The following is a 27,444-nucleotide window of genomic DNA, read 5'->3' on the forward strand; positions in this document are numbered from 1 at the left end:
AAGTCCGCGCTGCAGCCGTATATAGGCTGTAGCGCGGATGGGACCAGGTTAACGACACCCCCAGTTTGATCGCATATCGCAGTGCGATCTTGCAGTTCGCACAGGATCGGATCGCACAAGTGTGAACCGCTGTGCGATCCGATCCTGATGCGGCTGCAAAAAAGGGTCCTGTGCGTGTTTGCTGCGGGTGCGATGCGAATTTAGCCATGCAAAGTGTATGGCTAAACTCGCACCGCACAGCCGATCGCATGTAATGAAGGAGCAGTGCGCTCCGACATTACATGCGAACGCCGCAGCCGCATAAGTGTGAACCGGCTCTGAAGGTTATTCCTTCCTAGCCCGTGTCGTGAGCACAGTATTATTACTGATCACAGTATTATCACTAGCAATGTCAGTGTTATTTAGTCAGTTTCCCTCCCAGCCAATGTCAGTTAGCGCCAGACTGCCCACCACACTATCACAGTTGCACATAAATCGCTGATCACCACCATTACTTGTATAGTGTCATAGCTGTACAAATTCCATTATATTTTACCATCATTTGTAGACGATATAACCTTCGCACAAACCAATTACACTTATTAGGATTTTTTGTTACCAAAGACATGCAGCAGAATACATTTTGATCTAAATTAATAAAGAAATTTGATTTCATCGTATATGTTTTATAACAGGGAGTAGAAAATAAAACTTTTTGGTAATTTTCCATTTATTTAATAAAAATAAAAAAACAGTGGTTATTAAATATCACTAAAGAAAGCTCTATTTGTGTGAAAAAAAATTATATACACTTAATTTGTGTACAGTGTTGCATCACCTAACAGTTGGCAGTTAAAATAGCGCAGTGCTGAATAGCTAAATATTCTTTGGTCATGAAGGGGTTAAAACCTTATTATTGGTCCAGTGATTAAAATAGAAGTGTGGAAATATAAAATAATAGACTTTCATACTCACCTAGATGGCTGCAGCATTTATCTGACCTACAGCTGCCCCCCTACCACCTCAGCACTGAGAACTGAGTGATCAAACACCGTTGATTGCTTACTTCTGGGCTCCGCCTAAGCACAAGGTGGTGGCTTTCAGTCACTGCTCTGTGCTCTCCCCCTCCATCGCTCATTGGAACGCCGAGCTGTGGAGTGGGCAGGAGCAGCTGGTTCAGGCTGCCAGCAGTGCGCTGAGTAAGCGAACAGTCCGGCATCTGTGTGGATCTTGACATTATTGTCAGGATTCCTGCAGAGCCTGGACCCGCTCTGTGATGTCAGCCAACAGCGAACTTTGGCCCGCTGTTGGCTGAATCTGGGTCACAGGAATGCAAAAGGGCTTTGGTCACAGAAGCTCTTCACTTTGGATACCTTCTATTTTAATGTGTAAAGTGGTTCTATACTTACCTTTTTATGTCTCTTAATTTATATTCTGGGCTCCAAGGAGTTTGAGCTTTAGAAGGAATTGGAGAAATGTGTTAAGCCAGATAGGAAAGCTTCTTTATAATTATTGTTTTTATGATTTTAAATAAAGAAGTTGTATGTTTTTAAATAAAGTTGTGTAGTTGATCCTTGAGCACCACATGAAGTTAATTTGCTTGATATTTTTTTGCTCAGCACTGTCTTAGGACAAGGTGCTTTTTAAACATACCCACATTTTTTTATTAAAACTATTCCATATACATTTCAGTGTGTATATATATATATATATATATATATATATATAATATAATATATATTTAGATGATTTTTTATTTTTTTTAACAAGTACTTTAGAGTGGCGCTAAAATTCTAAAAATAAAGTGTGAGATTATAATCCTCATCCATCCATCAGGATTACTAGAATCGGGTTTCACTGCTGGAGGGGGCTGGAATGCAACACTAACCAGCGTGGAATGCACAGTGGTAGTGACGTCACCGGAAGGAGAGGAGGACCAGGGGGCCACAGGTACAAGGCTACACGCTCAGAGCATCTAGCTCCTTCTAAAGACCTTTGGAAGGAGCTAGATAATTTGAGCATGTAACCTTGTTCCAACGATCCTACAGGACAGATGATGGATGGATCCCTGTTGATAAGCATGTTATTTATTACTACTCTTGCCGTCTGAGTACCTTTCAACTTTGAGTTACTAGCCTATGGAGATTACTGATTCAATTGAAGCACATGACATTGAGGGTTTCACTGCTGGAGGGGGCGAGGAGTCAGCTCCAGGGCCAGCACGCGTCCTGAAATGCAATGCTAACCAGCGTAGAATGCACAGTGGTAGTGATATCACTAGAAGGAGAGAAGGACCAGGGGATCACAGGTACAAGGCTACACGCTCAGAGCGTCTAGCTCCTTCTAAGGGCCTTTAGAAGGAGCTAGATGCTCTGAGCATGTAGCCTTGTTCCAGCGATCCTGCAGGACAGAAGATGGATGGATCCCTGTTGTCTTTTACAGATAAGCGTTTTATTTATTACTACTCTTGCCATCTGATCAACATTGAGTCACTAGCCTATGGAGATTACTGATTCAATTGAAGCACATGACATTGAGTCTTAAGGTGAGCGGCCATTGCACATAGTGGTGAAGCACTTGGATTTGACACTGGATTGCATGATATAAGATCATCACCACATTTTGAAGGATCACAGCATCTTAAATAAAAAGTTTTTGATTTGTGTGGTTCACATATCACTGGAACTTTGGATGCACAATTTTTCTGGACTATTATGAGTTGATCATATTATTTTTGGTACACAGTTAATTTGTTTAAAATGTTAACATTTACTTGTTTAGCACAATTGTGCACAGTGTAGCGCACATTTTTTTTCACTTCTCTACTTTTTATTGAAGTTTTTAAAAATTGTAGAAGAAGCACATAAAATAAAGAGTAATTTAAGTAAAAAATAAACATGACTGTTACATCCAAGTGGACAACCATTAATCAGCAGGCTTATGAAACACCCATCCATATAAAAGTCACATAATAAGCTCAGTGACATCATAAACCATGTCATCACGTTATTTGTACAAGAAACAAAGGAAGAAAAGATGGTTTAGGCAGAGCCCACCTGCTTGTAATAACGGTATCATCATAATGCCAGTGTTATGAAACCAACAAAAATAAAAGACAAAACCATGTTGCATTTCATTCTCATCGCCAAGTAACCAAAATAGATAATTAATAGAGCACCACTCATTAAGTTCCTCCTACCATGATGTCTAAAGAGTAGAGGACAAACTTGAAAGTTACCTGGTTCCCAGGAAAAATACATTTATTTTTGAACTAGTTAGCAATGGAATAGTCTTAAGGAAACCAAGGAAAAAGAGGCTAAGCCTGGCATCGCTATCCAAGGTTCCCAGAATCGATTAGGTGTATCTCTCTGTGTGTATATTTGTTGTTCTCTCAACAGGGTGGTATTGACCTGCTGTCTCCATGTTTCAATGTTTAACCACAATGCAGCTGAACCATGACAAAAACCTCCAGATAACATGAGGGAGGAGTTAGTGAAATGATCTTTACTTGACTTAAAAGAATATACAGTATTTGTATAGGTGGGAGATAATTTGAACCCCTGTCAGTTTTTTTTTTGGGCACACTTTCTTTTACTTCCTGTCTTGTAGACATTTCAAAAAGTAAAGGTAAATTTACCAACAGGGTAAGTTTCCCCAGCAGGGACAGAGACCGCAGCTATAGCTTGATAGAGGTATCGCACATCCACAGTTTTTCCAAAACCAAAGGAAGTGTGCTTTGGCTTTAGATAAGCGTAGCACACACATGCAAATTAATTGACAAGTTGGGTTGAGCTGACTTTGTCAAAATCAAACTGTATATGAGTGAAGTGTAATTTTAGACAAACCAATAAATTCATATTTGAATTATATATGTGGTATTACCTACACATTTTTAGGTCTGGCCAGCCAGTCATATCATTTACACACCTTCACCAGACTGCACAGTCAGGTATGTAACACATCTATTTCCTGATTTAGCAACATAGCTTCCTATAACATCTCTCTACCCCTAGCCAGTTCAATGAACAGAGAATCAGAAATATCAGGCTATCTCCAGTGGACAATAACGCTGTATCAGGAAACACTGGTGAACTTCCTGGTTAAGTATTGTGTCAGAGATATGTGAACCAAGAACTGATGAACAGAAATCCAAACCCTTGTACAGATCAAATTGCATGTACTGTTAGTATTTCAGATTTGTCTTTTGAGGTCTCCCTGGACTTTCACCTTAATGTCATTTTTTATGGAGTTCGTATTTCCTTACAAATGTTTTTGAATTTACAGGAATTAGTCATATTTTATAGCCCTTTTTTTGTCTGTTTTAGGTAAGCCAATACACATTTGCAATGTGTAGCTACAGGGAGAAGAAAGCGGAGCCCCAGGAGCTGATGCAACTTGAAGGATACACAGTGGATTACACTGATCCTCAGTCAGGTATAGGGTCACTTGATTCAGCCATCTTTGTCCATTAGTTGTGTGATGTGCAACACCATACCTATCCATGTTGTTAATTATAGCTAAATGGTAGTTTGTTGTGTTGCTCTACTTTATCAGGTCTCCAGGGTGGTCGGTGGTTCTTCAATGCAGTAAAAGAGGGGGACACTGTGATATTTGCCAGCGATGATGAACAAGACCGAGTACTATGGGTACAAGCAATGTACAGAGCAACAGGACAGTCCTACAAACCCATTGTTTCCAACCATGCCCAGAAGTCAAATCCAAGAGGAATAAATGCTCACATGGAAGTTCCTCAACCAAGTAAGTGTTTTTAATGTTGAGACAATGGTATTATCGTCTCTTCCAGATAGTCACGTGCCATTATAAAGTGTCAAATATAAAGGAAAGATATAAATGTACCCCTTGGAGTTCTTCACTTTTATGTAATTGGGTAAATTGTTTTTGTTTCAAGAGAAGGTAGGCAATACAATGTCAGAACGTTTCTGACATAAACCTAAGTTACTTCTAAATTCTAGATAAAATCTCATCTAAAGTAACTAGCATTTTTTTTAGCTAGTAAAATTAAATACTTATTTCTTCAAGTGGCATCTGCATTAAAATGCAGGGTCTGCTTATCTTCCACTATTTCCCCAACTAAAAATGTTCATTAAAGGAATTTAAAAAAAATGGTAGTTACCATACACCCCTAGTCAAAATGTAAGGTAAACATTTACAGTGCCTTGCGAAAGTATTCGCCCCCCCCCCCCCCCCAGTGGCGTAGTGTGGGTTGTCAGCGCCCGGGGCAAAGTAAGTAATTTGCGCCCCCCTAATAGACCACTACACTGACACCTACACAGACCTACCTTATTCATACACTGACCTACCTGATTACTATAGTGACACCTACACAGATCTATCTGACCACTACAGAAACCTACCTTATACCTACACTGACCTACCTGACCACTACAGAGACCTACCTTATACCTACACTGACCTACCTGACCACTACAGAGACCTACCTTATACCTACACTGACCTACCTGACCACTACAGAGACCTACCTGATTACTATACTGACACCTACACTGACCTACCTGACCACTAAAGAGACCTGTAGAAATGTGAAGCCGCACACAGATGAATGAAATCAAAAGCGGTATCTTTATTCTTCAAAATCATCCAGGACAAACACAGTGTGAGGAACAGAATATGTCCAAGGTAGACGCGTTTCACGGCACGGACGGCCGCTTACTCATAACCGTGGTAATGAGTAAGCGGCCGTCCGTGCCGTGAAACGCGTCTACCTTGGACATATTCTGTTCCTCACACTGTCTGTTTGTCCTGGATGATTTTGAAGAATAAAGATACCGCTTTTGATTTCATTCATCTGTGTGCGGCTTCACATTTCTACATGTATCTTTCTGGACGGCGGATCTAGCCAGCACCAGATTGGACACACACCTGAGCGGCATTTCCCAATCCCCTTCCCCCTACACATGCACTAAAGAGACCTACCTTATACCTACACTAACACCTACACTGCCCCCCCACACTGACACCTTCACTGACAACTACACTGACCCCCCCCCCATACACTGACACCTACACTAACCCCCCTTACACTGACAATTACATTGACCCCCCCTACACTGACCCCCCTTTCACTGACAACTTCACTGACCCCCCTACACTGACCCCACTTACACTGACAACTTCACTGACAACTACACTGACCCCCCTATACTGACTCTCCTTCACTGACACCTTCACTGACCCCCCTACACTGACCACCCCTACATTCCCACATACACTGAGATCTACACTGACAACTACACTGACCACCCCCCTACACTGACCCCACACACTGAGACTCCCCTACACTGACCCCCCTACACTAACACCACACACTGACTCCCCTACACTAACACCACACACTGACTCCCCTACACTGACACCCCCTACACTGACTCCCCCTACACTGACTCCCCCTACACTGACTCCCCCTACACTGACTCCCCCCTACACTGACTCCCCCCTACACTGACTCCCCCCTACACTGACTCCCCCCTACACTGACCCCCCCATACACTTGACACCTACACTGACCCCCCATACACTGACCCCTACACTGACCCCCCCATACACTGACCCCTACACTGACCCCCCCATACACTGACCCCCCCATACACTGACCCCCCCCCCCCTACACTGACCCCCCCCCCCCACACTGACCCCCCCCTACACTGACCCGCCCTACACTGACCCCCCCATACACTGACACCTACACTGACCCCCCCCATGCGCTGACACCTTCACTGACCCCCCATACGCTGACACCTTCACTGACCCCCCATACGCTGACACCTTCACTGACCCCCCATACATTGACACCTTCACTGACCCCCCATACACTGACACCTTCACTGACCCCCCATACACTGACACCTACACTGACCCCCCCATACACTGACACCTACACTGAACCCCCCCATACACTGACACCTACACTGATCCCCCCATACACTGACACCTTCACTGACCCCCCATACACTGACACCTACACTGAGCCCCCATACAATCACACCTACACTGACCCCCCCATACACTGACACCTACACTGCCCCATCCCCCATACACTGACACCTACACTGCCCCATCCCCCATACACTGACACCTACACTGACCCCCCCATACACTGACACCTACACTGCCCCATCCCCCATACACTGACACCTACACTGCCCCCCCCCCATACACTGACACCTACACTGACCCCCCCCCATACACCGACACCTACACTGACCCCCCCCATACACCGACACCTACACTGACCCCCCCCATACACCGACACCTACACTGACCCCCCCCCATACACCGACACCTACACTGACCCCCCCATACACCGACACCTACACTGACCCCCCCATACACTGACACCTACACTGACCCCCCATACACTGACCCCTACACTGACCCCCCCCTACACTGACCTATCTCCCCCCTCCCATGTCCACTTACCTAGGCTCCCGGGGCAGGCAGCACATCACTCACCTCTTTCTGTGTCCAGACACTGGGGACTTGAGGAGGCGATCCGGAGCGAAGGAGAGACACAGCGTGTCAGCAGCAGCAGCCAGCATGGAGGCAGCCAGTCTGGACAGCAGGGAGAGACTCCAAGAGTGGTGCTGCACATGCACCGAGCCAGCGGTGTACTGCTGGCTGCCATCTTCACCCACGACCAGCCCCGCCCCGCCCCCTGGCCGCACGTGACACCTTCAACGTCCACCGCTCGTCCTGCACAAAGAGGCAGTAAAGGAGCCAAGTGTAGGAAAGAGCGGGCGGGCCACGGGACGGGGCATTGTCACAATAAAGGGATGATGGGGGACACTATGATCTTGCGGATGGCGGGCATGGGATGCGCCTCCCTAAATGTTGTGCCAGTGGCCCCCTCCGCACCCCCCACGCTACGCCACTGGGCCCCCCTGAACTTTGCGACCTTTTGCCACATTTCAGGCTTCAAACATAAAGATATAAAACTGTAATTTTTTGTGAAGAATCAACAACAAGTGGGACACCATCATGAAGTGGAACAAAATTTATTGGATATTTCAAACTTTTTTAACAAATAAAAAACTGAAAAATTGGGCATGCGTAATTATTCAGCCCCTTTACTTTCAGTGCAGCAAACTCTCTCTGGAATTTCAGTGAGGATCTCTGAATGATCCAATGTTGACCTAAATGACTAATGATGATAAATAGAATCCACCTGTGTGTAATCAAGTCTCCGTATAAATGCACCTGCACTGTGATAGTCTCAGAGGTCCATTTAAAGCGCAGAGAGCATCATGAAGAACAAGAAACACACCAGGCAGGTCCGAGATACTGTTGTGGAGAAGTTTAAAGCCGGATTTGGATACAAAAAGATTTCCCAAGCTTTAAACATCCCAAGGAGCACTGTGCAAGCGATAATGTTGAAATGGAAGGAGTATCAGACCACTGCAAATCTACGAAGACCTGGCCGTCCCTCTAAACTTTCAGCTCATACAAGCAGAAGACTGATCAGAGATGCAGCCAAGATGCCCATGATCACTCTGGATGAACTGCAGAGATCTACAGCTGAGGTGGGAGACTCTGTCCATAGGACAACAATCAGTCGTATACTGCACAAATCTGGCCTTTATGGAAGAGTGGCAAGAAGAAAGCCATTTCTTAAAGATATCCATAAAAAGTGTTGTTTAAAGTTTGCCACAAGCCACCTGGGAGACACACCAAACATGTGGAAGAAGGTGCTCTGGTCAGATGAAACCAAAATTGAACTTTTTGGCAACAATGCAAAACGTTATGTTTGGCGTAAAAGCAACACAGCTCATCATCCTGAACACACTATCCCCACTGTCAAACATGGTGGTGGCAGCATCATGGTTTGGGCCTGCTTTTCTTCAGCAGGGACAGGGAAGATGGTTAAAATTGATGGGAAGATGGATGGAGCCAAATACAGGACCATTCTGGAAGAAAACCTGATGGAGTCTGCAAAAGACCTGAGACTGGGACGGAGATTTGTCTTCCAACAAGACAATGATCCAAAACATAAAGCAAAATCTACAATGGAATGGTTCACAAATAAACATATCCAGGTGTTAAAATGGCCAAGTCAAAGTCCAGACCTGAATCCAATCAGAATCTGTGGAAAGAACTGAAAACTGCTGTTCACAAACGCTCTCCATCCAACCTCACTGAGCTCGAGCTGTTTTGCCAGGAGGAATGGGCAAAAATTTCAGTCTCTCGATGTGCAAAACTGATAGAGACATACCCCAAGCGACTTACAGCTGTAATCACAGCAAAAGGTGGCGCTACAAAGTATTAACTTAAGGGGGCTGAATAATTTTGCACGCCCAATTTTTCAGTTTTTTATTTGTTAAAAAAGTTTGAAATATCCAATAAATTTCGTTCCACTTCATGATTGTGTCCCACTTGTTGTTGATTCTTCACAAAAAATTACAGTTTTATATCTTTTTGTTTGAAGCCTGAAATGTGGCAAAGGGTTGCAATGTTCAAGGGGGGCAAATACTTTCGCAAGGCACTGTACATTTCTCTTTTTTTTTTTTTTTTCTTTTCATGGCTTTCACTTAGAGCTTGTTTATAAGACAGTAAATGTAACAGTCCCCAAACATACACTCCAGGTGTATCTTCTTGGTTCATGTGTTTAAAGTTACTGGGAATGATTCTCCTGCAGTAAATGTTTGCTGAATTCCAGGGGATATCCAATTGCCTGTTGGGGGATCAGGAAGGATTTTTTTTTTTTTTAAAGGTCTTAATTTAAGTAGCTTTCCCTTGGAAACAAAAATGAAAAATAAAGCTGCTGGCAGGTATGAAGTGCAAGCACCTTGAGGTGCACGCTCATATCTGTGGCAACTTATTGGCCAACTTACCCTTCAATGCCAAGGTAAATCGCAACAAGCAAAGCGCCGACACTGTAAGGAAGTGCCTGAGCCCCAGTCTGAGCTCTGACTTATGCTGACTGTGTGAGGCTTGCATTGAATAAAAATGTAATATTAATTACAGAGCAACATTATTTGTGTTTTTAATATCTGACTTGAATTCAGCTTTCAGTGACAGAATCACTTTAAAATTGACACAATGTTTAATTCCTATTGTATTTAGACTTTTAAACCATTTATTAAAGCTATTTGTGTATGTTTCAGTTCACTAGTAGTAAGTCTGTTCTTTGGTAAAAACAGATGTGTGTCAATAGTATTTCTGTGGATAGCACAAAATAAAAATGTTTTGACCATGTTCAACTGTGTTCACTCTTGGGGCACATGAAAATATACAGTGCCTTAAAGTATTGATACCCCTTGCAATTTTCCACATTTTGTCCTATTACAACCAAAAAAGTAAATGTATTTTATTGGGATTTTTATGTGATTGACCAACACAAAGTGGCACATAATTGTGAAATGGAAGGAAAATTATGAAGGTTTTTCAACATTTTTTTTTACAAATCTCTGAAAAGTGTGGCGTGCATTTGTATCCAGCCCCCTTTTACTCTTATACCCCTAACTAAAATGTAGTGGTACCAATTGCATTCTGAACTCACCTAATTATTAAACACCTGTGTGTAACTTAATCTCTGTATAAATACAGCTGTCCTGTGAAGCCCTCAGAGGTTTGTTAGAGAACCTTAAGCCCCGTACACACGTACCGATCGTCGGCGAACGATCGGCCGTCTTTTGTCCAGGGCTGTCGTGTCTGTTGAAAAGTGCAAAAGACTGCACAAGAATTTTGTCCGCCGACTACAGCCGACTGCAGAAGTGATGTCATGTAATGGTTAACTTTCCCTGTGTTTTTCCTTTTCTGAGCATGCCCAGTCTTGCAAATCTGCGGTCTGTCGGCCGAAATCTGTACTGACTGGCGAACAATCGGCCGCTCTGGTGTCGGCATACAGAAATTTTAATGCTTGCATGACATATTCTTTTCGGCCGAATGTGCGCTGTCGGCTGTCGGAGGCATCATACTAACAAGCCTACAATCGGCAGATCGGTCGTCGGCCGAAGCTTTTCGGCCGATGATCGGTACGTGTGTACGGGGCTTTAGTGAACAAACAGCATCATAAAGGCCAGGGATAAAGTTGTGGAGAAGTTTAAAGCAGGGTTAGGTTATACAAAATTATCCCAAGCTTTGAACATCTCACAGAGCACTGTTCAATCCATCATCCAGAAATTGAAGAGTATGGCACAATTGCAAACCTACCAAGACATGGCCGTCCACCTAAACTGACAGGCAAGGCAAGGAAAGCATTAATCAGAGAAGCAGCCAAGAGGCCCATGTTAACTCTGTAGGAGCTGAAGAGATACACAGCTCAGGTGGGTGAATCTGTCCACAGGACAACTTTTAGTCATGCACTCCACAAATCTGGCCTTTATGGAAAATGACAAGAAGAAAGCCATTGATGAAAGAAAGCCATAAGAAGTCCCGTTTGCAGTTGCAAGAAGCCATGTGGGGGACACAGAAAACATGTGGAAGAAGGTGCTCTGGTCAAATGAGACCGGTATTTAACTTTTTAACCTAAAATCAAAAAGCTATGGGTGGCGGAAAACTAACACTGTGCATCACCCTGAACACACCATCCCCACCGTGAAACATGGTGGTGGCAGCATCATGTTGTAGGGATGCTTTTCTTCAGCAGGGACAGGGAAGCTGGTCAGAGTTGATGGGAAAATGGATGGAGCCAAATGCAGGGCAATCTTAGAAGAAAACCTGTTAAGAGTCTACAAAAGATTTGAGACTGGGGTGAAGGTTCAACTTCAAGCAGGACAACAACCCTAAACATACAGCCAGAGCTACAATGGAATGGTTTAGATCAAAGCATATTTATGTGTTTGGCCCAGTCAAAGTCCAGAGTTAAATCCTATTGAATTTGTGGCAAGACTTGAAAATTGCTGTTCACAGATGCTCTCCATCCAATCTGACAGAGCATGAGCTATTTTGCATAGAAGAATGGGCAATATGTTCACTCTTTTAGATGTGTAAGGCAGGTAGAGACATACCCAAAAAGACGTGCAGTTGTAATTGCAGCGAAAGGTGGTTCTCCAAAGTATTGACTCAGGGAGGCTGAATACAAATGCACGCCACACTTTTTACAAATTTATTTGTAAAACATTTTGAAAACCATTTATCTTCCACTTTCCAATTGTGTTCCACTTTGTGTTGATCTATCACATAATGTCCCAATAAAATAAATTTATGGTTTTGGTTGTAACATGACAAAATGTGGAAAGTTTCAAGGGGTATGAATACTTTTTCAATGCAATGTAAATACACTTTATAATATTGTGCATACCTTTTTGCTGGAATACACACTGTATTAGCAGGTTACCCTTAATGAATTCCATAAGGATTATACCATTGTTTTGATTTTATGCTACACCAAATGTATCTCTTGTTGAGTATTATTTAGATCTCCACAGTTCCTACTGTGCTTCTATCTTTCATTTACCTTGCAGAGTCTGTCAGATGAATGTGACTTTTGCTTTGAAAGTGCAAAGCTGAGTGATCTTATACAGTAGTATCTGAAACTGCACTTCTTTCAGCTTGAATGAAATAATTCTTCCATCTGCAAATCTAGTTGGCTGTTGAACTTGACACAGATCAATATAATCTGGGGTAAATTCCTCAATGTGACTGATTATGTTAGCATCATGGCCACAGATCAATATGGAGTTTTATGAGGGACCAGATTCTGTAATTGGCTTTGATCAATAAGTCTTTGTCTTGCTCTCTTTGGAACACTCAAGTTAGTAGCCTGTCGTATGTTTAAAGTACATTAAGGACAGTACATTTGCAGTAACTAACATAAAAAGATAGACATTTAAATTTTAAAGAACAAAGAGCCAAAGGCCCCATTGTATGGGGCCATTTTGAGTAGATTGCTCACCCAAAATGAACCTTGGTATCAAACTGAGCTAGTGTTCTGTTGGATAGCTAAATCCTCTTGGCTTTTGATGTCTGTACATGATAGATGATTCACATGGATGTTTTTAACAAAACATAGCATTAACGAAAGCAATCATAAGAGCTCGCCTTCTGATAGACCCGCGGGGTCTAAAGGCGTTGAAAGATGCATCTGTGAAGAACAATATGCTTGTCCTTCAACTGCCATTTAGGACATTGTAGTATGAAGGAGATCGGTATTGTCAGCCATGTACGTACTGCTCTGTTTTCTTTTGCCGTTTTTTTGCTTGAAGGTTATAAATACTTTTTCTTGTTGCTATATGCAACACTTCCCATTACTCTACCAAGGTTTGTCTCATTAAAAGCATAGCACAAAACAAAGACTGAAAGTGACCTACCTTTTACTGACATGTTCATTTCTGCTCTAGTTTGCCATTTGAAAAATAGATTGCTAGTTGTGATGAATGTGTATTTTTATGTTGTCGTTTGTACTGCCGTAGATACATTCCCTGGAAGAACAATGGAAGGGTGGAAATGTGCAATATAGTAGAGCTTTTTCTCTGACCATTTTCTATTTAGACTGGATGTTTGCTAAGTGCTTTGAAATTCACCAAGGTCATATCATCAAGGCGGTAGTGATTTAAGCTCAAGTCTGTGTGTTGATCACTTTTTGAAATGAAGTGTGGATAAAAAAAAAAAAAAACTGTAAATATAATATATCAATGCTATGTGTTGCTAAGAGTAGCTTGCTATGTATGTTGCCTTTTCTTACTGCAGACACAGATCGTGGCCAGAGACATGGAATGGATGAGTTTATTTCTGCTAATCCCTGCAGATATGACCATACCTCCCTTTTTAAAGTACTTCAGCAGCAGACATTGGAACACCGGCTAAACGATTCTTATTCTTGTCTGGTGAGTTCTAGAATGTATGTAGGCTTAGTGCAGTGAAGTGTGAAATAGTTGTTACAAAGTGGCAGTTCTTTCCAAACTCATTTTGTAAGTGTGCTTGGATTTGGGATAAAGGATTTCAATCGATTGCCCTCAAATTTGAAAATTATACACGTGAAGATTGCTGCTGTGTCACTCAATAGCAGGAGAACGGGCTCTGACCATCTCAGAAATGTGGCTTAAAAGCTTTCCAAAGAGAGAGAGACAACTGAAAGCTTACTAAAGATGGGAGACGCCACTGTAGAGTTTTGCAACACCAGCATGTGCCTGCAAGGTTCTCATATATTAGTATGATGTAATTGTGAGTTGTGTTAAGTCACAGAAAAGTAATTTAAATGGTAACTTTGGAAGAATAAACATTTCAGATGGTTCATACAAATAAACTGAATCTTGTATTGAAATCATTTTATACAAATGAATAGAGGAATATTTGTTCTGCCCTAGATACTAGAATGTGTCATATGTTATTTGAATAATACCTATTTTTATAATTTTCTTTCACAAATGTGCCCAGTTATCTGCTATTACTCCTAAGCATTTGCAGAAAGTTTCATACATTTGCTGTCAGTTTAGGTTTTTTCAAATTTTAAAAGGTGAAACTTTGTAAGCCTTTTCTAGGCCTATAATTCCATGAGATGCATGTTTTCATTACTCTACATGTTAGACATTAATTGCAATTGAATACGATTCTCCTAAATTTGTAAATGTTTAGTAATTCTATAAACATTTTTTATGCTTGAAGATGGTTAACAAGAAATTATATAGTCATTAAAAAGAGAAACAGGACAGCAAAATATGGACTTGAGACAAACTTAAAAACTAAAAAAAAACAGCAATGCCCCCAGTTTCATGCTTATGCTTTGTTTTATACCAGTGCTGTTTCCATGGGTTTCCAGTCTTTTCTTACCCATTTAAATTGTTGATCATTCATATCTGACACCCCTGAATAATTGGTGTCAGGCATCATAGTGCTGTGGGGAGCACACAAGCAACCAGACCATTCATACATTATAGAAGCTTGGTGTACTACTTTTGTCCTTTTTTTGTTTTGTGTGTTAAAGCAAACTTTAAAGTATAACTAAATTCAAAACTATTTGTTTCGTTTTGGATAGATGGTAGAGGAATTGGAATACCTTTTAGATTTTTATTGCTGTCTGTGTCCTGGTTAGGGTGATTCACCATCTCTATTTCTCCTATTTACTGTTATCATTGAAGGTAAAAAAGAATCCCAAATTTTGGATTGCCACCAGAACAGTAATAGTGGAGAAAATGTCCAATGGGGACGCTAGTTCTGGTCACCTAGGGGGCGCCAGTGGATTCCCTTAATTTGTAGGGATTTCCTCCCACTTCCTGTTTTGGCTATAGGACAGGAATTAAAGGTAAATCTCCCCAGTGGGACACAGATGGCAAAAAAACTGGCAGAGCTATAACCTCTCCATTTCTCCATCAAAAATGAAAATAAAAAGGTTTTGCCTATACTTCTACTTTAAAAAATATACCAGTTGTTGATTTTCTATCACATTTCTGTTTACTGTTTTATATTTCTCTTTTATGTTTAGGGCTGGTTTAGTCCTGGCCAGGTGTTTGTTTTAGATGAGTACTGTGCGCGATATGGTGTTCGTGGCTGCCACCGACATCTCTGCTATCTGAAGGAACTGATTGAACACGCTGAAACTGGGTCTGTCATTGACCCAACACTGCTTCATTATAGCTTTGCCTTCTGTGCCTCTCATGTTCATGGAAACAGGTACCTATAATACAGAATGTTGTCTATGGCAATTTATAGCTTAGCCATGATAACAACTAAGAAGTACATTGCTAGATTCCATTATAATGTATAGGGCTTGGGGTGCATTTTTTACTTTGAATCCGAACATTGATAATTGTGATGTATACTTCAACACACTACAGCATATCAAAGCATGTTTATTTACACAGAGTATTGTTAACTGAAAAACATAAAATCCAATTTACTGGCATTTTGCTGCTGGAAGGAAAGAATAATAGATTACATCACTACATTATAGCAGTCCCTATTTGAAAGCTTGGATCCTGCCTATATGTGTTTTGCACATACATAGATGCACTTTTTATTGTGATTTCATGTGGTTTTCATGATGGACAGTTAAAAACTATTAAGGTTTGTCAACGAGGTCGAAAAACACATGCAAAACACATCATACCTGTATTTAAGCTTTCATGCATTACCCTTGACTTCTGTGGCCCTCAAAGTACATGAAAAAAACATACCTGATCCATTTTAAAAAACTACAGCACACACATGCATCTCTATCTATAAAGCCCTGTTAACACACTTGAATTTAAACATTTATGTTGGAAAGCGTAAAATGGTTGTCTCATCAAAGGCAATGTTATAGACAGATCTTGTTCACATTTGTGCAGTGCAGATCGTTTTTGAAAAATATGCAGAGCCATGTTTTTATCTACTTTTATGAATTTTGAGGCCTATAAAAGTAAATGGAAATGCATGCAAAAACTCATGTATGATGTGTTTCCTCCTCTAGTTAAAGGAGTAGTTTGGCCAAAGCTTTTTGGCCATACTTCTCCAGGGGATCACAGGAGTGCACTTAGTTTTGCACTCCTGTGTCCCAGATTTTCAGGGCAATGCTGAGAGCTTGAGCCAGCGATTGATGTCGCCTCCACAGCTCAGGATTCTAGTAAGTGCTGGAGAGCAGAGCAGAGAGCTGGTGACTGACAGTTACTGGCTCTATGCTAACTGAAGACGGTGAAGTTAGTGATCACTCAGTTCTCAGTGTAGAACAGCTGCAGCGTCAGATCAATGCTGCAGCCATCTAGGCAAGTATAAATGTTTTGGTTTTTTGGAAACCCACACTTCTCTTTTAAAACCCCTATAGTTTTTATTGGCCTGCATGAGAATGCATCAAAAATGCACATCAACCTATGTTCAAAATATTTATTGAGAGACATGCCAAAGGCATGAAATTGGAAATGCAAAGGTGTGAACATAGCCTGACATTGTCACTGCTAAATTTGTGTTTTCCAATGCGTGCGTTAAAACGTGAATGTGTGAAACCGGTGTTTATTTGCACTAGTGAGGGACCGTTTTAAATAAAGGTTTACTGATGCATGACAGAGATGCTTTTTAGAATAAAATGATTAAGCTTTGTTTTTACTTTGTGAATTAGGCTTCATGTACATGGGACGTTTGAAAACCTCTCCTGAACGCTGGAACTTGACACTTAGTAACCGACGGTTAAAAACGTCAGTTTTGCCATCTTTACATGCCACGTTTATGCGCGTTTAGACATTTTAGAAGCGCTTTTACATTGTAAAATGGTCAGAAATGTATCCCCATTGAAAACACCTTTAAAATGCTTATAAATGCGAGTAACCACGCTTAGACACATTTGCATGCTGTTACAAGCATTTGGCATTTCAAATGTCAATAAACTTCCGTCTGAACACTTTTTTTGCTTTAAAAAAGATGCCACTAAACTCAACTGCCTCTAAACGACTTTAAACCTCTCAGTGTACATGAACAGATAAGATAACAACATAGAGGAGAGTTCAGGGGCTGCTGAAAAAAATTGCCCAACTGCTCCTAAACGTCTTTTTATCAGCAGCAGTGTACATGAGCCCTAAATGTTTGACTATGTGCGTATATGGTGTGATGGTAATGCATTCTGGTCACACCAATAACTGTGTAGATGACACAGGGCAGCTATGTTGTTGAAAATTCCTAAGTCAGCCATGACATTTTGTAACAAAAAGAGACACATGATCGCAGGACATGCATCTCCTATAATGACAACCTCTTAGTTGCATTTCAAACATCCTTATCAGCCTGTTGAAAGACACAGCAGAACCTCTTAACCAAATTAACCAATATTAAAGTCAAAGCATGGCAACTCGATAGCCATTTAATTTTGAAATCATAAACCCCCTGACAGAAATTAACACAATACACATCTCCGTCTCACTCTTGATACCCGTCATAAAAATGTCAAACCTAGGCTTAAGTAATTGCTAATATTAAGCAGGTAAAAGTCTTCCTTAATCACCCATCATAAATAGTTTAGCTGGAGTAATTAGCCAATATACATTTCTGTCTGTCTTGGAGAATCAAAGCTTCAGTATACTTTGACATAACTCCTGACATAATAATGCCGCCTGAATAAGAATACACTTACCTGTATCAAATAATTAGCAGAATTTTAATTAAGCCTAAATACCACTATATTAGAAGGTGCTGGAGGCAAGCTGGACACATTACCTCTTCTAGGTAAATAGCTATCCGATATCTCTCATATTTGTATTAATTTGAACGGTAATTTCATGTTTGACAAAATATTATACAAGTTACCAGAATGCAACCTGTAGGTATGCCAAGATAGTTATATGTGTAGAAAACTGCTTTGAAGCCAGGATAGATGAACGCTCGTAAAGACTGTGACGTCCCATCGGTCACTCCTCAGAGATTCACTGATCTATCTTGCTCATTGACTGGACTCTGCCAAACTCACCAGGCCAAACTTTTGGTATTTTCACTTTTAAAACTTTTTTTTTATTTTTCTGTTGCCTCATTGATTCTTTTTCCTTGGTAATGCATTTTAATGGAAATATTTTATTTGTACTGTTACCTTTTCTATTATTAAACAATATTTTGAAAAGAGTTAATATCTTCTCTAATGCACTAACACAGAACTTAAAGAATTTTTGTCTCTCTGAAAAGCAGTACTATTTGATAAATCTCTGGATATACCTGGCTGTGGTGACAGTAAGAATTACAGACATTATAACCCATAATTGTTAGTGTGAGCATTTGATATTTTATGATGAAAAATATCTGGTTGCAGCGATTGATTTGAGATTAAAAGGGTTATTTGCTTAGCTACCCAAACCCAGTGACGATCACTCTCAGTATTGATTCTGATCCTGCGAGCAGTGTGAGTTTGATCAGTTATTTTGTCAAAAGTTGGTGAAGGGGGCTGAGGTATAATTCCACATTGTCACATAGAGTATTTGGTCTGTTTAATGTAAACCTATCCTCTTAATGTTCTAAATCTATGGCATTGAAATGCTATATTCTCTGCTATAATACAGTGAGGCTGCCTTAGTTCTAGACCAGGTGTGAAGTGTTGTTGGGATCTGCTTGATGTATGATGGAGTATCATTGGTTATGTGGCACCTTTCCAGCACTTGATCATTTCCAGAGGCTGGCTCCTGTGGGTTTAGCATTTTTAAGGACTGATTTAAAGTTGTTGTTAACCCACTATTGTATAAGCATGCCGTCCCTCTGTTATATAACGCTATATGTCCCTGTGCCTGTGCTGTATAAAAAATATGCTCTCTCCTATGCCCGGCTGATGTTATAGCTGATGTCAGCCGGAGAGGAGAGAAATCCGAGGAGTCACATGAGCGCCGGGAGATGCTCTGATGTAAGGTATAATCAGCATTGTGTTTATATAGCACAGGGGCACATAGCGTTATTTAACAGATTGGATGGCATGCTTATACTATAGATATGAGAGCAGCAGGAGGCTTGTGGAGTGGACAGAGCTGATAGGCAGGGAGGGGAAGTGGGAGAGCAGGGCTGCGGATGATGGAGGCACATAAACTGACCACAGTGTCCGGGCTCAGCAGACATAATAAACCGTTGTCAGTTTACAGGAAGGGGGCAGGATCAGCGGATCAGAAAGGTATTTCAGGTGATACGGGGGCAAAATTACACAGCATAAGCACTGTGCTGTATAACATGCTTTAAGGGAACAGGATCCATTTATTTTTTTAAGGTAACAAAAACCTTAATTCAAAGCATATTCTTTCAAAGTTGAAAAAAAACTGTATTGTTTCAGTTTTTAGCAGCCAGCTCACTGTATTTTTAGCCATGCAAAAATATCACTAGAAATACCTCTGATTGTGAAAAAAGGTGACTGAAGTCATAGGCATTTAAGACCATTCCACACTTGGATAACTGAAATACAATAAATATGTCCTTGTAGTCATCTGTTATAATCAGACAGAGAACAGAAATGCATTGCTTGCTAATCGCTCATTCCTCTGCTGCGGCATCACACAACACTGGGGCCATGTTAGTTGGCCATATTCAAGGCTTTTCCACTTCTCAGTTATCAAGCCAGCAGAAGATGTTCTTTTCTTTTAGAAAAGCCATTCATTGTGCTGTATACAGTATCTCACAAAAGTGAGTACACCCTTCACATTTTTGTAAATATTTTATTATATCTTTTCATGTGACAACACTGAAGAAATGACACTTTGCTACAATGTAAAGTAGCGAGTGCACAGCTTGTAAAACAGTGTAAATTTGCAGTCCACTCAAAATAACTTAACACACAGCCATTAAGGTCTAAACCGCTGGAAACAAAAGTGAGTACACCCCTAAGTGAAAATGTCCAAATTAGGCCAAAAGTGTCAATATTTTGTGTGGCCACCATTGTTTTCCACTGCCTTAACCCTCTTGGGCATGGAGTTCACCAGAGCTTCACAGTCCTCTTCCACTCCTCCATGGCGACATCACAGAGCTGGTGGATGTTAGAAACCTTGCGGTTCTCCACCTCCTGTTTTGAAGATGCCCTACAGATGCTCCATTGAGGGTTTGGTTCTGGAGACCTGCTTGGCCAGCCCATCACCTTTATCCTCAGCTTCTTTGGCAAGGCAGTGGTAGTCTTGGAGGTGTGTTTGTGGTCATAATCATGTTGGCATACTGCCCTGTGGCCCAGTCTCCAAAGGGAGGGGGATCATGCTCTGCTTCAGTATGTCACAGTACATGTTGGCATTCATGGTTCCCTCAATGAACTGTAGCTTCCCAGTGCCGGCAGCACTCATGCAGCCCCAGACCATGACATTCCCACCAATATGCTTGACTGTAGGCAAGACACACTTGTCTTTGTACTCCTCACCTGGTTGGAGCCACACATGCTTGACACGATCTGAACCAAATAAGTTTATCTTGGTCTCATCAGACCACAGGACATGGTTCCAGTAATCCATGTCCTTGGTCTGCTTGTCTTTAGAAAACTGTTTGCGGGCTTTCTTGTGCATCATCTTTAGAAGAGGTTTCCTTCTGGCATGACAGCCATGCAGACCAATTTTATGCAGTGTGCGACGTATGGTCTGACCACTGACAGGCTGACCCCCCCACCCCTTCAACTTCTGCAGCAATGCTGGCAGCACTCATATGTCTATTTCCCAAAGACAACCTCTGGATATGACACTGAGCACGGGCACGCAACTTCTTTGGTCGACCATGGCGAGGCTTGATCTGAGTAGAACCTGTCCTGTGTCACCTGCTGTATAGTCTTGGCCACTGTGCGGCAGTTCAGTTTCAGGGTCTTGGTGATCATCTTAAAGCCTAGGCCATCTTTACGTAGAGCAACAATTCTTTTTTTTCAGATCCTCAGGAGAGTTCTTTGCCCTGAGGTGCCATGTTGAACTTCCAGTGACTAGTATGAGAGAGTAAGAGCGATAACACCAAATTTAACTCACCTGCTCCCCATTCACACCTGAGACCTTGTAACACTAACGAGTCACGTGACACCGGCAGGGGAAAATGGCTAATTGGGCCCAATTTGAACATTTTCACTTAGGGGAGTACTCACTTTTGTTGCCAGCGGCTTAGACTTTAATGGCTGTGTGTTGAGTTATTTTGAGGGGACAGCAAATTTACACTGTTACAAGCTGTACACTCACTACTTTACATTGTAGCAAAGTGTAATTTCGTTTTCTAGTCCTGTGCGGAAAGACTTCTCCGTACTTAAACATATAACTTTATAAACAGGTGATTAACACTGAGGCATAGCATTTGCTTGTATAGGCACGTTAGGCAGTAAGTATTTTGGGAATAAGACTAACACAGCCATATAGGTGTGTAGAATAGCTAAAGAATAATTGGTCATCCATCATCTTGAATGCTATGGTTTGAGAAACTACTGTACAGTAGTGGATGAGTTAAATAATTTTTGGAGTGTTTTAGGAGAGCATAAGCAGAACCACGGAAATGCCTTGGCTGTTATAGAAATTGTGTATAAAAAGAACCAAGGACAGCAAACACAAATAGTATGAAAGGCAGAGATACAACCACATACACAAGCCTAGAACATACAATGCCTTCACCCACTCAGCTACCTTCAAGCAGCAATGAGATGAAAGGTAGAAGAAAATTTCCCATGCAATATATCTTACAGTAGGTCAGAGGTCAAGGCTGTCATATCGTCAAACATTTTAGCTTTGTAAGTCCTGCTGAGGGAGATAAAGACAAATGTAGAAAAACAAAAGGACTGTAGACCCCAATTAAACACCTTGGAGAGATGCAGGTTCACTATATTCTTTTCCTCATATTAGAAAATGCTTGGCAGCATCTCTCAAAGCTGCGATTTGGCCTATGCAGCCAAGTTGTTTTTTTCCTGTTTAATAAACTTTGTAAGCCTTTACTGAATTTCTCCCCTGTGACAGTAATGTTTCAAATTGTCAGTCCCCAAGCAAATATTATTATTTTTTTTCTGAGGGAAATAAGTATTATTGGTATGAATTATAAATGAAACATTTGCGCATCACAAACAATAATAGGCTGCAAGCACACTTGGTGTATGTAATAAATATTCTGTAAAAAATGTGCTGCGCATTACATTTTATGTGCAATAATATTGTTATGCATGTTAATGTTTTTACAGACCTGGACTGATTCACGAAGAGCCATAGAGTCATAGTACTTTTATTGTTTGGTGCAAGTGTTTTTGAACCTTTTTCATTTCCATCAAAATAATGTATGTGCCTATGTATGTAGCTCATTGGTCTGTTGCATTTATCAAACTACCAGTGGATGATGCTGGTTGTCTTTTAATATGAACAGCTAAGTTTTGTAACAACAGAAGAAAGGGAAATTGGTGTATAATTTATAAGCGCGGCTGTATTAGTTTCCTTTGTGCTGTGCAGATGCTTGAAAATTGGCATTCACATTTTGCAAATTTGTATTTATAATTGGGTAATCAAAGAAAGTGAAAACGAAACATGTTAATTAACCCAGTAAAATGATGATAATTACCATTTTGACCTAAATAAATAACACAAGTAGAAAATCCTGAAAGCATTATTAAATTGTGACCCATTGTACACCCTATTTAACAATTAAATGAGATGATTTAAGAACATTTGCAAGGCTTTTTACTATACTCTCCTATAGCATGCTTCAAATTACTTTTCACTTTCTCTCATTTACCCCTTCCCCCCAAAAGAAAAGCAGGAAAAACAATGCCTAATGATTGCATAATATTCTAATACCACGGTGTTCCTTATTTTACAATATAAAGCGTAGAAATACAGTTAGAATCTAGTTTGATTTCAGCTTTCAGTCTGAACATTGATTAGTTTGGTAGGTATATGTTAAGCTTTTCTCATTACTCATTGCTTAATAATACTATATGTCTCTGCTGTAAACCAAGCAAACTCAAGTATGCAGCCCATTTGTAAGGTAGTGGTGTCATAGTTTTATTAGTTAACTTTCTCCCATCCGCGCTACAGCCTATATACGGCTGCAGCCCGGACTTGAATTTTCGGGAGGCCGTTTTTAAACTGCCTCCAGTGACACGCCCCCGCGCGCTCCTGCGAGCGCGCATCGGGGAGAATCTGTGTCGGCCGTGTCCCTTGGACACGGCCGATCACAGATCGTGGTGAATGGCCAATCACAGCGGCCATTCACCACGTGATCGGGCCGTCCAATGAGAGATGATCTCATATGTAAACATATGAGATCATCTCTCATCGCCGGCGCTCCTTCCTCACACAGACACTGCAGTGTGAGGAAGGAGGGAGAGCCGACAGCCGCTGGGGACACACAGGAATGTAATCAGGGCACTGATCACCAGTGCCCTGATTGCTAAAGGTAAAAAAACCACACACATTGCCCCCCCATCAGTGCCCACAGTGCCCGCCATCAGTGCGCCCATCAATGCCCACAATCAGTGCCCATAGTGCTGCCAGTCAGTGCCCATCAGTGCCTGCTCATCTAGGCACTGATGAGCACTGACTGGCAGCACTATGGGCACTGAGTGTGGGCACTGATGGTGCTGCCCATCAGTGCTCATCAGTCCCGCTCATCAGTGCCACCTGTCAGTGTCCATCAGTGCCATCCGCCAGTGCCCATCAGTGCCGCCTATCAGTGCCCATCAGTGCCGCCCGTCAGTGCCGCCTCTCAGTGCCCAGCAGTGCCACCTCTCAGTGCCCAGCAGTGCCACCTCTCAGTGCTGCCTATCAGTGCGGCATATTAGTACCTCCTCATCAGTGCCCATAAGTGCCACCTCATCAGTGCCCATAAGTGCCACCTCATCAGTGCCCATAAGTGCCACCTCATCAGTGCTCATCAGCGCACATCAGTGAGGGAGAAAAATTTATTTTCAAAATTTACTCGCAGAAAATAAGAAAAACTTTTTTTTTTTTCAAAATTTTCTGTCTTTTTTCTTTTTTTTTTGTAAAAAATAAAAAAACCAGAGGTGATTAAATACCACCAAAAGAAAGCTCTATTTGTGTGAAAAAAATGATAAAAATGTCATATGGGTACAGTGTAGCATGACCGCACAATTGTCATTCAAAGTGTGCAAGCGCTGAAAGCTGAAAATTGGCCTGGATGGGAAGGGTGTTTAAGTGCACAGTAGGCAAGTGGTTAAATAAAAAGTTACTGTTGCTAATAGTTTGGAAATTTAGCATATCATAATCTTTTTTTTATATCTATGGAAGGCTGTCGACAAAATAAAACAGAATTTATGTAGGATTGGGACATATTCTGGGAAATACTGAATACTATTGTATTTTTCCATTGTAAGTCTATTGTCAATATATTGGAGGTATGAAAGAAATCTGTTCCTGTTTTTAGAGCTTTGTAATTAAACAGCTTCCTGTTGATATACTGTGCCTATGTGTTAATCTACTAATCAAATATAATTCTCTTTTCAACAAACCCTTTAATTAGGTATTATAATATTTTTTCAAAAGTGTAATTATTGTAGTTCAGTATTTAATGATTATTGGAAACCAGGTTGTCTTTAATGCCTTTAAAATGTGAAGTGTATTTTGCATTTGTTTAGGAAACTGCATTTAAATTCTCAAAAATATACTCGTCTTACAGACTACAAGAGACCAAAAATATTATATACCAACCCTAAAACATATACAGTCATGGCCAAAATTATTGGCACTTCTGCATTTCTGTCAGATAATGCACCACTTCGCTCAGAAAAATTATTGCAATTACAAATGTTTGGGCATTCTCATGTTTATTTCTTTTGTTTGTAATTGGTATATAAAAATTGGAGCAACAAAAAGCCAAATCTGACACATTTTACGCAAAACTGGACTGGACAAAATTATTGGCACCCTCAATTGAATATTTGGTAGCACACCCTTTGGAATAACTACCGTATATACTCGAGTATAAGCCGACCCAAGTATAAGCCGAGACCCCTACTTTTACCACAAAAAGATGGGAAAAATCATTGACTCGAGTATAAGCCTAGGGTGAGAATGCAGGGCGGCGGGCATGGTGCAGGAGAATGCAGGGTACTGGCATGGTACAGGAGAATGCAGGGTACTGGCATGGTGCAGGAGAATGCAGGGTACTGGCATGGTGCAGGAGAATGCAGGGTACTGGCATGGTACAGGAGAATGCAGGGTACTGGCATGGTGCAGGAGAATGCAGGGTACTGGCATGGTGCAGGAGAATGCAGGGTACTGGCATGGTGCAGGAGAATGCAGGGTACTGGCATGGTACAGGAGATTGCAGGGTACTGGCATGGTGCAGGAGAATGCAGGGTACTGGCATGGTGCAGGAGATTGCAGGGTACTGGCATGGTGCAGGAGAATGCAGCGTACTGGCATGGTGCAGGAGATTGCAGGGTACTGGCATGGTGCAGGAGATTGCAGGGTACTGGCATGGTACTAGAGGATCCGGGGTTGTGGGCATACTACAGGAGATGCAGTGCTGTGGGCATGGTACATGTGGACCATGCCCGCAGCACTGCATCCCTCGTAGTGTGCCCGCAGCCCATGGCAGGTAGTGAAGCTGTTTCACTTACCTGTTCCAGAGGCGCCTTCATTTTAAAAATGGCGCCGCCCAGCGCGACACGTCATTGCGCACGCGCCGCCGCCGCTCGTATACTTTCGGCTATTCCCGGCCTCTCCCGAGCGGCGCCGGGAATAGCCGAAATTACACGAGCGGCGGCGGCGCGTGCGCGGTAACATGTATGCGACGGGCGGCGCCATTTTTAAACCTTAAACCCGTCGGAGAGGACATTTTTTTCCTTGACTCGAGTATAAGCCGAGGGGGACGTTTTCAGCACAAAAAAATGTGCTGAAAAACTCGGCTTATACTCGAGTATATACGGTAACTGAAATCAATCGCTTCCTGTAACCAACAATGAGTTTCTTACACCTACTCCTCTCCACCATTATTCTTTTTTCGCTCTCTCTGGGTCTCTCAGGTTGGAAGGGTTCCTTTTCCCAACTGATATTTTGAGATCTCCCCACAGGTGTTGTATGGAATTTAGTTCTGGACATTGCTGGCCAGTCCAGTGCTTTGTCTTAAACCATTTCTGGGTGCTTTTTGAAAGTGTGCTTTGGTTCATTGTCCTACTGGAAAACCGATGACCTCTGATGGAGACCCAAGTTTCTGACACTGAGACCTACATTGCACCCCTGAATTCTTTGTTAGTCCTTTGTTAGATTTCATAATGCCATGCAGATTGTCAAGATATCCAGTGCCTGAAGCAGCAAAGCAACCCTAAAACATCATTGAACATTTACTTGACTGTAGGGACTGTTTTCTTTAAAGGCCTCATTTCTTTTTCTGAAAACAGTAGAATGATGGGCTTTACCAAATAGCTGTAATTTTATTTCATCTGTCCACAGTACATTCTCCCGAAAGGATTTTGACTACCTCAGGTAGGTTTTGGTAAACTCCAATCTGGCTTTTTTTTGTTTCTGTCACCAGTGGGGTCCTCCTGGGTCTCCTACCATAGTGTCCCTTTTCATTCATATGGCGACGTATAGTGCGAGCTGACAGTTTTACCTTGTGCCTGAAGGTCAGCTTGAATGTGTCTGGACGTTGATTGAGGTTCTTTATCCACCATTTGAACAATCCTTAGCTGCAATCTTTGACCATTTGTTCTCTTTCATCCACGTCCAGGGAGATTGGCTACAGTGCCATGGGCTGTAAACTTCTTGACAATGTTTCGCACAGTAGACACAGAAACATTAAGATCTCTGGAGATTGAGTCAGTTTTTCACCGTTTTAACTGGTTGCAGGTGTGTTCTCTATATTGTCAGCACCTGTTAATACAGGTGAGTTTAATTACAAATTACAGGAGCATCACAAACTTGGAATGCAATTATTTCTTACAATTTTGAGAAGGTGCCAATATTTGTCCAGTCATTTTTTTCGGAGTTTTGCATGGAATGTGTCAGATTTGGCTTTTTGTTTCTCCACTTTTTTGTGTTATACCAATACAAACAGAAAAATAAACATGAGAATGCCTAAACATTTGTAATTGCAAACAATTTTCTGGGGAAAGTGGTGCATTATCTGACAGATGCATGGGTGCCAATATTTTTGGCCATGACTGTAATGACTTAATGAAAC

General features: G+C 41.6%; 1 protein-coding gene across 4 annotated transcripts in view; it reads left to right on the forward strand.

The window, feature by feature from the left end:
• CADPS2 (calcium dependent secretion activator 2) overlaps window positions 1-27,444 on the forward strand; it is a 1,183,693-nt gene that overhangs the window by 439,631 nt on the left and 716,618 nt on the right. For all 4 annotated transcript variants that reach the window (XM_082254958.1, XM_082254959.1, XM_082254960.1 and 1 more), the window contains exons 10-13: window positions 4,305-4,413; window positions 4,534-4,737; window positions 13,645-13,781; window positions 15,377-15,564. In XM_082254958.1, the coding sequence (XP_082111084.1) occupies window positions 4,305-4,413; window positions 4,534-4,737; window positions 13,645-13,781; window positions 15,377-15,564 (638 nt within the window). The remainder of the gene's footprint in view (window positions 1-4,304; window positions 4,414-4,533; window positions 4,738-13,644; window positions 13,782-15,376; window positions 15,565-27,444) is intronic.

Source organism: Pelophylax lessonae (genome assembly GCF_965119305.1).
Source record: "Pelophylax lessonae genome assembly, chromosome: 4".
Taxonomy (NCBI): Eukaryota; Metazoa; Chordata; class Amphibia; order Anura; family Ranidae; genus Pelophylax; species Pelophylax lessonae.